Source organism: Theobroma cacao, chromosome 4, assembly GCF_053813885.1.
Source record: "Theobroma cacao isolate CCN51 chromosome 4, ASM5381388v1, whole genome shotgun sequence".
In the NCBI taxonomy this organism is placed as follows: domain Eukaryota; kingdom Viridiplantae; phylum Streptophyta; class Magnoliopsida; order Malvales; family Malvaceae; genus Theobroma; species Theobroma cacao.
This window is the reverse complement of record NC_142642.1, coordinates 35434785-35447450: the sequence shown is the minus strand read 5'-3', so window position 1 is coordinate 35447450 and position 12666 is coordinate 35434785. Positions and strand designations below refer to the sequence as shown.

Genomic DNA, 12666 nt, shown 5'->3' with positions numbered 1-12666 from the left:
AATAAAGCAATACATCATGAAAAACAATTAGAACAAGTGAAGTACTATTTCACGCAGAATAATTAGAACAAGTAAAGTATTACTTCACGTAGAATAACCACTTCATATGGATAACAATGAAAGCAACCTGAAACAAGTGACAGGATTTACGAGTTACTTTCATTTTGAGATATTTCGGATAATTTGACTTGGTGGCTTAAATATGAAGATAGTTAAGAGGTCTTCTTCTTAATATTTTCTTAAAGTACGAGTGTTTCTACTTCTTATTTCGTTTTCGTGTATCCATTCACGTACACCTTCTTTAATAACTGTTTATATACATTTTTATCTCTTAACTTGTTTTCATACAGCTTTTCATGTATACGTCTTTTCTATTATCTTTTACTTAATAACAAGTCTTATTACACCCAATTACTTCAACGGTCACTCACATTATATGCCATAAAATCATCACCTTAATATCTGCATAATGTATTATAGTAACAGTTACTTAGGTTCATGAAAACCTTTTGAATAATTATCACTTTTGGCACTATATATAAAACCTCACAATTTATTTAGAAAGACTTTTTCTCTCTCTCAGAGCTAAAACATTCTCTTCCAAAGCTTTTCTCTAAATTATCTCCTTAATTCTCTTCTACTCCCAAATTTTCTTCTTATTCTTTTCCACCTGCAACGACATTCAATTTTTCAAATACTGCTCCAATTTTCGTCTTCATCATCTCCGGTGCATCCTTTATTTGTTTATAACGCTTTCTCTCCCTATCACAAGAACACACTTTACAGCCATAAAGTGGGTCACTAATCCAAAGGATGTCCCTTGGAAACTAAGATCAGCCATAATGCAAATTGAATGGTATACAAAAAGAGTGAATGAGTGGAGTTGCAGGAAGATTTCGAGGGAGGCTAGTGAAGTAGCAAACAACCTACCCAAAACAGGGGTGATGCATAGGGATGAGCTTATCTGGGTGGTAAGTGGAGTTGGGGAGGAGGAGGATGATAGGTAGGATTCGGTGGGAGTTGTGAGAGAGCTTGATCATGTAGGCAACCGGGGTTCTTATTTTGTCAATAGGATTGTTTATACAGCGATGCTACGATTGTATTCTCCTCTTCTTGAGGTGCTGTCTCTACCCTCTGCATAGAGTTTGTAAAGCTCTTTCTTTGAATGAAATATTATTTTGTCTTTCAAAAAAAAATTATAAAACTATTTGTCTAAACTGAATTTACATTTTGGGTGTAAAAAAGAAAATAAGATCAGGATCAAGAAATTTATAAGAAAAGACACAATTGAGAGAAGAAGGAAATATTATTAGTGGGGGGCAAGGCACATAGAGACTTATTTCAAATTAATTTTCCTTGGGTGAGGAGTAATTTAGGACTCCACGAAAATGTTGAGAGAGTTTCTTAATATTTTATTCTAATATTAAATTAATTATTAGTGATAAAATAAAGGGTTAGGCTTAAAAAATATGGTTCAATAAAAAATAAATAATAGGATAAAAATAATAGCAAAAAGAAAAATAAATAATAATCTAATTAATAAATAGATAATGAAATATGTTTTTAAAAAAGGAAAATAAGAATGATATAAAATGTAGGATGACAAGAAAATAAATAAAAATATAAATACTAAATAAATAGATAGTATTAATGAGAAGTAATATTTTTTTTAAAAGAAATATAAATGATAAAAATATAGGAAAAAAGAGAACAAATAGCAATAATATCTGAATCAACCAAAAAACTAATGAATGAAAGGTCTATATTCTTAAAGAGTAAGAAAATATAAAAAAATAAAGTATAATGGAATACGTATATTTAAAAAATAAAAAAATAATGATAAAAATATTAAAAATGAAAAAAGTTAATAAATAAAATAAACAACTTTTTTGTGCATCATCATGACCCATTCTTTATTCTATTGCATTAATTTGAGATATTTCTTGTGAGTGAATGGAAGTCTCTGATGATGAGATTTTCTAGAGAAAATTATAGAAGTAAATTTTTTTAGGAATTCTCTAGGTGATGTAATAATTTTAGATACCACCAAACCGTTAATTTTAAAAGATTTTCTGACATAATTATTTTAATTTTCTATTAATAAAATTAAAAAATTACATCATTCATTTTATGTTTGCATCTTAGGCTTCAAAAATGTTAATTTGGCTTATAAATGAAATTCTACGACGATGAGAATTTTTAGGAAAATTGTAAAGACATTTGTTTTAAAAATTCTCTAAATGAAGAAATAAGTCTAAATTTCACTAAGTGTTGGAAGAGTTTAGAAAAGTTTTCAATAAAACCGATTTCATTTATTTAATGAAGCTGATAATTATTTTGAAACTAAAAAGAACAAAAAATTGTAAAATAATAATACAAATTAAAAATAAAAAATATAAAGTTTAAAATGAAGACCCTCTTCCATGAATGAATCTGATGATGGAGCCTTTTCAAGAAAATAAGTGTGTTTTCTTGAATACTTTTGAGATGGAAAAAATCTTTTCTAATAGTATTGGGAAGATTTAGGAATTTATTCTCCAACATTTAATAATGGGTAAAAACAAGTTGAAAGAAAAAAAAATAAATAGTAAATTGAGTGAAATATAGGTAAATATAAAATTAAGAATAATTAATTAAAAATTAAATTAAAATAACATACGATTAATTGGTATCGTTTTTGAACGAGTATTACGGGTGTTAATACCTTTCTTGCATGTAACTGAACTTTTGAAACTTAATTCAATTTCTTAGATTAGAATTCATCCTATTGAATGAAACTAAGTCAAGCTTAAAATGTTATTAGAAAAGATAAATTTAATTAAATTGTCAATCACATCTAAAAAAAAAAAAATTTGACGATTTCCTATTTATATGAAAGATTGGATTCTCCAATAGTATAGGCTTTATGATATCCAAGACTCTCGTTTTAGTTTAAAGATTTTGTTTTTGATTTGCTGGGTTTGCTGCTACCATTCTAACCGCTGTATCTTAATCAGTGATTAAATGATTTCTCCATTCTTGACCGATTGTAGACCGCTGGAGCTGGATTAGTGACTCTGTTGTCTTCCTTTGTTTTGCAAGAGTCTTGGACACCTTTCTCATTTGTTTGAGGAAGCATCAAGTTCTGTAAAAGGATTTATATGGAAATGCAAAAGGCAAAAACAGAAGGAGAAGTATGGCTTCTGCTGAGTTAGCTTGACTCAGATGAGATTAATCACCAAATAATTAACTTTTTTTGGGTGGTTATCCATTAGAAAAGATTGTCTCTTCTCGTGTCTAATTCCCTAATTAGTTCATCAAAGCTAATCATCTCATATAATTAAATCAAATGTTTGGATATTTTTAAAAAGAAAAAAAAATCAACTCAAGACCAAACCATTACCATAAAAAAAAAACTTCAAAAAAAAATTTTAAAGTTGAGCATCAAAGATTGCTTCGATGTTCAGGATTTGTAGAGGTTCTTTATTGTCCTTAAAGTTAAAGTGAATTTAATTATGTATGGTTTTGGTTCCCATGGCAGAGAGGCAGTTAAAAAGTGATTATATATTCTGATTTACTTTCTTTTGTTGGCATATATGGCTTTGCTTATGTTCTACTGCAAGTAGCGATTCAAGTGACATGAAAAATCAATTCATCCGGATGATGCTTGCCCCTAATAAAGGTGAATTTGGGGAAGCATATCTCTATTCTCGACCTTGGAGAAATGCATACTTTGAAGGGAAGCTTTTAAAAATATAGCTTTCAAATATGAGATGTTTTCAAAATTAACTTTTTTTTTTTATAATTTTAACTGTTTTTAGTCAAGTTAGATAAAATTACCTTAATAATATTACATACCATGCACATGATGTTACACGTTATATTAAAAAAATATTATTATTACACGTCATATTCAAAAATATATTACAAATCATGGTTAAAAAAAGTTGTTACTGTTCAAAAAAAAATTATTATTACAAGCTATATGTCATGTATAAAAACATGTTATATGTCATGGTTAAAAAAAAGTTATTACACGCTGTGTTGAAAAAAAATAATTGTTACATGCCATATACATAAATATGTTACTCGTTATGTTGAAAAAAATGTTATTATTACATCCCATGTTGAAAAAAATATTGTTGTTACATATCATGTTTAAAAAATTTTTGTTACACTTTAATATCTAAAATGCTGTTACTTACGAACTAAAACTTTAAATCCTCTCAATTATTTTCATTTCCTTTGTTTTTTTTTTTTTTTTTACAATTTGGCACTAATTAAGTGTTTCTAACATGTTTACATAAATCAAAACACAAATTTTTTTATCTAAAACACTTATTTCGACTAAAAATCGAAAAAAATTCCTTTTGAAACCCTAAATTTATAAATTTCAAATTCTGGAGTTTATTGGTATTTAAGTCCTAAATTGATCCAATTAAAAATTATTTCAAACATCTGTGATCATTTCTATTGTTTTAGTTTAATCCAAAATACCTAAAAATCAAAATTTTCAAATAATCACCCACCCAAGTACATCAAAACTATCACTTGACATCTTGAAAGAGCAAAAGAGAGAAATCGGAGAGCATAGCAAACGGATGCCAATGAGAGAAATCAATAAAATTAGAGAGAGTTGGATGGTGAGAGAGAGAAATTGGAAACATAGATAGGAAAAAATTGTTATGAATGATTTAATTTATTTGAAATAATTTTAAAAATATTTTTGATAAATTATGACTAAATATAATTAAATTTATTTTTATGATTATTTGTGAAATACCTTTTATCAGAAGGGTTATTCTTTACAATTTCCTCTACTTTAAATTTATAACTTCTTCGATAATGTTAAAAATGGAATAAATTAGGGGGATGCAGGGAACACGACGGTGAAATGGATTGGATGGCTGTTTATCTTGGGGGAGGATTCCACTTATAAATAGCGGAGCACATCAACTATCTTTAGTTGAGCATTGATCAAAATAAGGGAAGAAAGCAAGTTCCAATGATGGGGCAAGCACAAGAGAAGGAGACGACGGAGCAGGTTTCAAAGATGCAACCATCAGCATCGCCAGAGACAGTGGCAGAGCAACAGGGTTTGCAACTCATGAAGCCATCGGAAAGACTGTTCCAGTGTGCCATGAAAGACCAGTGGCAGGATGTGGTGAAGGTCTACAGGGAGAATCCTGAGAGCCGGAAGGCCAAGATTACAGAAGCTGAAGACACTGCTTTGCACTTAGCAGTCTCAGGTGGAAAGCAAGAATTCGTGTATCAATTGGTGGAAATCCTTGAAGAAAATGCTTGGGATGTTTTGAACGCCAAGAATAAGAGAGGGAATACACCACTTCACACAGCAGCAGCACTAGGAAACGCACACATGTGCCGTTGTATGGCCTCAAAATATTTTAAGCTCATTGCTGAAAAAAACGAACGGAATGAAACCCCAATTTTCTTGGCAGCTAAGTATGGCCATAAAAATGCTTTCTTTTGCCTCTATTTTTGTTACCAAGGAAACCGCTCGGATTTTTGCAGCAGAGATGCAAGGGGTAATACCATTCTTCATGCTGCCATTGTTGGAGAACACTTTGGTCAGTTCCGTTTGATTACTCTCTCTTGGATTCAATATTTGCAATTTCTTGCCATTGTTTTGACCAGTTTTGATGAAAAACTCTCTTCTTATAACAAAACTTTTCTTTCACAGATTTGGCATTTCAAATCCTATGCAAATATCCAGATCTTGTGAACGCTATCAATGAAAATGGTTCATCTCCTCTCCATGTTCTAGCCACGAAGACTAATGCATTTAAGAGTGGTAGTCGTCTTGGACTGTTCGGTTCGATCCTCTACAGCTGTAAGCAAATTTTCTCTACCAAATTCAAGCTTTGAGCCTAAATATTGTTGTAAATATAATCAGGAAATTAGTGCTATTAATTATGTTGTAGGTATCATAGTGGATAAGATGAAGGAGAAAACATATGACAGTAACGATTACCAGAAAAAGTTTGAAGAAAATGAAAGTGATCGCTTTCCACCAACCTACGAAACCTGCGTGCGCTTCTTCGGAATGTTTCTGGGTGTGGTTTGTTTTGGCATGCCAAGTAGGTTATTCTTCCATATAAGAGAAACAAAAATGGATTTATATATTTATGTTTAAAATTTATACATCTTCTCCATCTTTCCTCTAAAGGTTAGACCTAATAAACCGAAGAAAACCTGGTTTTGTAGAAATATGTTCTTTTAGAAGTACAAGTAGCTTGCTTTCATGCATTAATCACAAGAAGAAGGAGAAGAAGGGCAACAGCAAATGTGACGAAGAGAATCCTCAAGGGACGAGCAAACTAACTTATCAAGGTAAAGAATTTAAGTTTCACCGTCACTTTTTCTCAAAAAGCAAAAAAAGTTTCATTATCACTTGGAAGAAATCATTACTCTTAAACATATACATAGTTCAAATGATGCTGCAAAAGGATCATCAAATACAGGGACTAGTATACACATGAATTTAACATGTCAAATATGATCAAGTGAGTTTCTTTCATATCTTTTCTGATAAATTAATTTGCTTAGATATGCATTACAAGCTAGGAGGTCTACCTTCATCAATTTGTGCGAACTCCCTTTTGGGTCCACATATATTGGGTAATGCTCTCCAATCCATTTTTCTTTCTTTTTCTTTTTTTTTTGAAGGTACAAGCCCAGAGGCGGAGGAAGAGCATAGAACAGACTATGTTCCAGAGAATTATACCACATTTATACAATTTTTCAAATTTGTGACGAAATTCGTGATGGTTGTTCTGGGACTTGGTTAGTACATATTTCTTTACAGTGTATATATATATATAAAGCAAGACTTCTTATGATTATGGTGGTGCAGGCTTTCAAAGGATAAAGAAGATAACAACAAAGAAGCAGAGACACACATGGGCTTCTCAGGTCATGGATAAGTTGATTGAGAATGCTTCTACGTATAAGTATTCTGGAGGACAGACTGGCACTAGCATTGACGGAACGACTGAAGAATTTCCACCTAATCCAAGCCTAACGAGTGCATCTCATCAGGATACAAATACAGGCAATGGTTCCAAATCTGAAACCTTAGGCAAACAAGGGGAATGTCATAATGAAACAGGTATGATTTATTTATTTTTATTAGAGAAGCAGGCAAGTTAGAGCACTTGTTCTGTTACAAGAAAACAAAATCAGAATCCCCAAAGAAGCAATTGATTGACTTCAAAAAATTCCAACTTTCAGAAGCAATCTTTAGGCTTAGCTTCCTATTTTCAGGAGTTCTCAGATATCTGTGTTTTTAAACCTTTTGGTTATTTGTGAAATATTACTAAACTTAAAATCAATTACCAATAGAGGAAGACACTCCAAACTTTACGGATGTAGCTAACAAGTTTGCACTCCTAATAGTTGCTGCATTATGATATCTTTTTAAGAAATTGACTTCCATGAATGTCTATGCTATCTATTCACACTAACTAAAGTTATGATATACCATACAGGTTCCTCAAAAATGGAAGGGAATGATGCACCGGTGGAGAAATATCTTGGAGAATACCATATTACAGGAACTGTGGATTCAAAGATTTCAAAGCACACCGTGCAGATAAAACTTGAAACAAAAGCTGCTGTTGAATCTACAAAACAGAAGACACCTATTCTAACAGCAGCAAGTAAAGGCATAACCGAAATGGTGGAAAAAATTTTAGATAAATTTCCAGTTGCTATCCAGGACGTGGATACTGAAAACAAAAATGTCATGCTCTTAGCCGTAGAGAACAGACAAACTCATACTTTCCAATTTCTTGTGGAAAGGAAAGGTTTACATGAAAGTGTTTTTCGACAACGGGACAACCAAGGAAACAATGCATTGCATCTTGCTGCAACCTATGGAAATTATCGACCCTGGCTGATTCCAGGATCCGCATTGCAGATGCAATGGGCAATCAAATGGTACAAGGTATGATCTACTGATGCTTAATTCTCCAATATGTTTATGGGCTTATTGATTGATTCATGCATTTTCTCTGTTTGTTTTCTGTTACCTTCTTTTCCTTGGATGCCAGTTTGTCAAGAAATCCCTGGCAAAACATCTTCTTGGTCATTACAACAATAAGGATCAAACTCCAAAGCAAATCTTTACAGAAACACACAAAACCCTTGTCAAAGATGGCAGCGAATGGCTCACCAAAACTTCTGAATCATGCTCTCTTATTGCTGCACTCATTGCAACAGTAGCATTTGCCACAGCAGCAAACATTCCAGGTGGTGTCAGTCATGGTAAACCAGTTCTAAGAGATGAGCCTGCATTTGATGTCTTTGCCATCTCATCTCTTGTAGCTCTATGCTTCTCTGTTACAGCCTTAGTCTTTTTCCTGGCAATTCTCACCTCTCGATTCGAAGAGAAGGATTTTGCCAATAAACTGCCAAGGAAACTTATATGGGGTTTAACATCACTATTTACATCTATAGCTGCTATGCTGGTCTCCTTTTGTGCAGGGCATTTCTTTGAACTGAGAGATGAGTTAAAGTTTGCAGCATTTCCAATATACACAGCAACATGCTTGCCTATTTCCTTCTTTGCTCTCGCACAACTACCGCTCTACTTCGATCTTTTATGGGCTATCTGCCAAAAAGTGCCACAACGCAGCTATAAGGAATCTGCTTCGTAATCATCTACTGGCCTTCTATGCTGTATAATATCTGCCATGGTGTTCAAGTAATTATATTTTTGTAAGATACATAGGATTGGTTTTGTGCGAAAGTGGTTGCTATTGTGTTTTCCAATGATCAATGTGCCTCAGACATCAGTGTTATTATCCTTTTTCTATTTTAAAAAAAGGTGAATTATTATATTGATTAAGCGAGTAATTAGTATGAAAATGTAATAATTATTAAAACATAATTTTTCCCATGCATATAAGTAAAACTTTGTATTTTGTTATTTCTTAAAGTTAAATTTTTATTATCTAGCTGTCATATTCCACCAAATTAAAACTGATTAAAAGTGAAAAGTAGAAGTACATATGGTTCACATGGTAGAGAGCTAGACGTGAAGAAAGGAATTCTATCTGATGGCTTACTTATGGTCTACTGCAAGTATATATATATATATATGTATCATATTTCTACTCTATGATCTCATCCTCTTTATCTGCGTGGAATGAAAAACATAATATACCGATGGATTGTGCTCGACAGAAATATAGGAAAATTCAATCAGGTTGCTCTTTTTCGAGGGAACAAGGATTTGCACGTAAATCACAAATTGATGCACTTCATTACCCAGTAACTCAGCTCACTTTTTTTTGAAAGGTAATGATCTTTGTATTCATTCAAAGGAAGAGTTACAAAGACTGCTTCAAAGTCTGCATCTAAATGAGTTTCACGTATACAGGAGATATTTAACTTTTACTTTATAACCATTTGTAAGTAAATGTATCAGTTCATTCATCCATGAATCAAGGCGTTGGAAACTTGTCACAGGACGGAGCATTTATGTGGACAAATACATGTGATTATGTAATCATATGTACATATATCTCCCATGTGAGAATTGTGTGGCATGAATGCCACGTGGCACGTGATATGGCAGACATTGAATAGGTCGACACATTTGCCGCAAGGCACGCTAAGAATCAATTACATACACGATATTTTCGTTTATGCCATATTTATTTAAGGAACCATTTTTTTTAGCTCTCAAAGATAAAAGGTGTTTTCGAAAATAATTTATTTTTTAATTTTAACTGATTTTAACTAATAAAAAAGATTTTTAGACAAAATTACTTTTAATGAAATCTCTTCATATTCAAGTTTATGTGTTAAAAAAAATATCGTTATATGTCATGTTGAAAAAAAAAATTATTATATGTTATGTTTTTTTATGATTATAGGAAATATAACAAATAAAATAACCCAAAGTTAATTATCTAAATTAGATGATTTTGGATAATATCTTTTTGTCCAAATCCATTTCATCCCAGCAATAAGATTAACGTTATTTTTCAATACATCTTCATTTACATGTCAATTTTTTTTTATTTTAAACTTTATCTCTAAATGTTTAACTTCAAGAATTTGTCTTAGTGAAATATAAAAATAGAGAACAATTAAAAAATGTTGTTGTTATATGCTATGTTCAAAAAAATATTGTTACAGTTGAAAAAAAATTGTTACAAGTTTTAACTCCAAAAGTTTATGTTGTAGTGAAATACAAAGGAGTAAGTTACATTTCATGTTTAATAATAGAAAAGAAAAACAAAATGAACATTGCAAACCTAATTAAATGTTACACACAAAAACTTAAGTAGCAAATGTTACACGCCAAGGTCAAAGCTTCAGCAACAAATATTAAGGCCAAAACTTCAACACCAAATGTTACAAGTCAAGGCCAAAGCTTTAACACCAGATATTACATACCAAAGCTTGCTTCTTCCTACTGATGTTACATGTCAAGATATAAATCACTTTGTTACACGCCAAGGCATGTTCTACCAGAATTGAATCACTGAAAAACTCAATATCAATAAATCTAAGAACTTATTGTTACTCACCATGTCATGCTCTTTAATTTGTAGATCGACGATGATGTGACGAAATAATGAGAGATAGACAAAGATAGATAGTGATGGTGATAAAATTAGAAAGAGTTAGATGGTGAGAGAGAAAAATGGAGAGCATAGCCTATCAATAGCAGAAGAGAAAAATTAAGAACATTTCATTTGTTTGAAATGATTTTAAAGGTATTTTTACTATCTCATGACTAAAATTGAGTAAAAACAGTTAATTTTATATTGAAAATTATTTCTAAAATGGGTTTATGAAGATGATCATTTTTCATAATTTCCTCTTTATCCAATTATAAGTTTTCAATGAATTTGCTGCTATTTGTTTTGGGACTTGGTTAGTATCCTTATGTTTGATCACCGCAGCTCGATCACATTTATCCTCTAGCTTTAAAACATAAATACTAAGCAATGTTTTCTTGGCAACTTTGTTCCATTATCATTGATAATCATGCAAAGAGTAGCTAGGGAATCAGTTTATAAAGAAAAGGGAAAGTGATTTAATATTTATTTTGTAAATTCTCACTAATTGATCTCGGGTTTGAATCCTAATTACATGCTTACTCCTATCCTGATAGCAGCAAGGATATGGGTGTAACAGAAATGGTTGAAAGCATCCTAGAAAAATTTCCTGTCATCTATTCAGGACTGGGATGCCATTAATAACAAAAATGCCATGCTCTTAGCAGTAGAGATCGATAGGCAAACTCACATTTTATGGTTCCTAATAGTAGGAAAAACTCCATTGCATGAAAGCGTTTTCCGATGGTGGGACAACCAGGGGAACAATGCATTGCACCTTGCTGCAACACATGGAGAATATCTGCCTTGACTGATTCCAGGATCTGCATTGCAGATGCAATGGGATCTCAAGTGGGTAAGCTATGCTCTAGGCCTGTAGCTATTATGAGGTAGTTAAGTTATTCGAGTTTTGAATTTGGATGAATTATCTATTCCCCTTTTTGTCTTCTCCATTCTTTAGTTAAACTGAGTTATACCACTAATATTGCAGTTCGTCAAAAAAATCCATTTCACAGCAATTGCTTGTTTATTACAACCACAAGGTGGACCAAACGACGAAACAAATCTTCACAGAAACACACAAATCGCTCGTCAAAAAGGGTTGTGAATTATGGCTCACCAAAACCTCTGAATCATGGTTGCTGGCCTGCAACTTCAGCAACTATTCCAGGAAGACAGTGGTAAACCAGTTCTCAGGGCTGAACCTGCATTTGCTGTCTTTTGTATCTCATCCCGAGTAGCTCCTTGCTTCTATGTGACAGCACCGGTCATTTTCCTTAGCAATCCTCACCTCTCAATTCGAAGAGACAGATTTTGCTTATGGATTGCCTTGGGAACTCATTCTGGGTTCAACAGCATTGTTCATTAGCATAGCTGCTATGCTGCATTCATTTTCTGCAGGGCATTTCTTTAAATTATCAAAATAAAAGATTAGTCATTGTGATGATATATATATAGAGCATTTCTTTAAATTATCAAAATAAAAGATTAGTCATTGTGATGATATATATATAGAGCATTTCTTTAAATTATCAAAATAAAAGATTAGTCATTGTGATGATATATATATATATATATATATATATATGCTCTTTAAGTAAGAGATTATGTGCAGTTGAAATTTAAATTGTTTAATAATAATAGTATTAGCATATTAAATTTTTTGTTACATTTTTTTAATATTTTATAATTAAAATAAAAATGTAATTTTTGTTAATGTATACAACTTCTATAACTATATTTTATTCTAAACGCTGCCTAATATTTTTATATTGCAGCCAAATAAAAGTAATTAGATACTTCGTTATTTCTATTTAATATGTATAATTAAATACTAAAATAAATGGTTTTTGTAAGTGTGAAAATCACCCGTGTGTATTAGCTGACCCCTATAAGTAGAACTATAAGCCATCAACAACGGCTCTAACTGCGCCTGTGCACACGGACACTCGTCATCAGATTAGCGCGTCAAGTGAAGGAATCCATGACCCAAGGACAAACCTGAAACGACGCCGTCGAATCTCCCTCGGGAAACGTAACCGAAGCTTAAAATGCAAACGGTCAAAAATCAAAAACATCAAATCAAATCGAA

At 31.9% G+C, this 12666-nt stretch overlaps 1 protein-coding gene across 1 annotated transcript; it reads left to right on the top strand.

Moving 5' to 3' along the window:
* The first annotated feature begins 4902 nt into the window (after positions 1–4902).
* LOC18602731 (uncharacterized) lies at positions 4903–8801 on the top strand. Its single transcript, XM_007034308.3, has 8 exons — positions 4903–5567; positions 5681–5830; positions 5922–6077; positions 6205–6330; positions 6667–6783; positions 6854–7108; positions 7488–7945; positions 8052–8801. The coding sequence occupies exons 1-8, from the start codon at positions 4985–4987 to the stop codon at positions 8655–8657; spliced, it is 2451 nt and encodes an 816-aa protein (XP_007034370.3). The 5' UTR covers positions 4903–4984; the 3' UTR covers positions 8658–8801.
* Positions 8802–12666: the final 3865 nt, after the last annotated feature.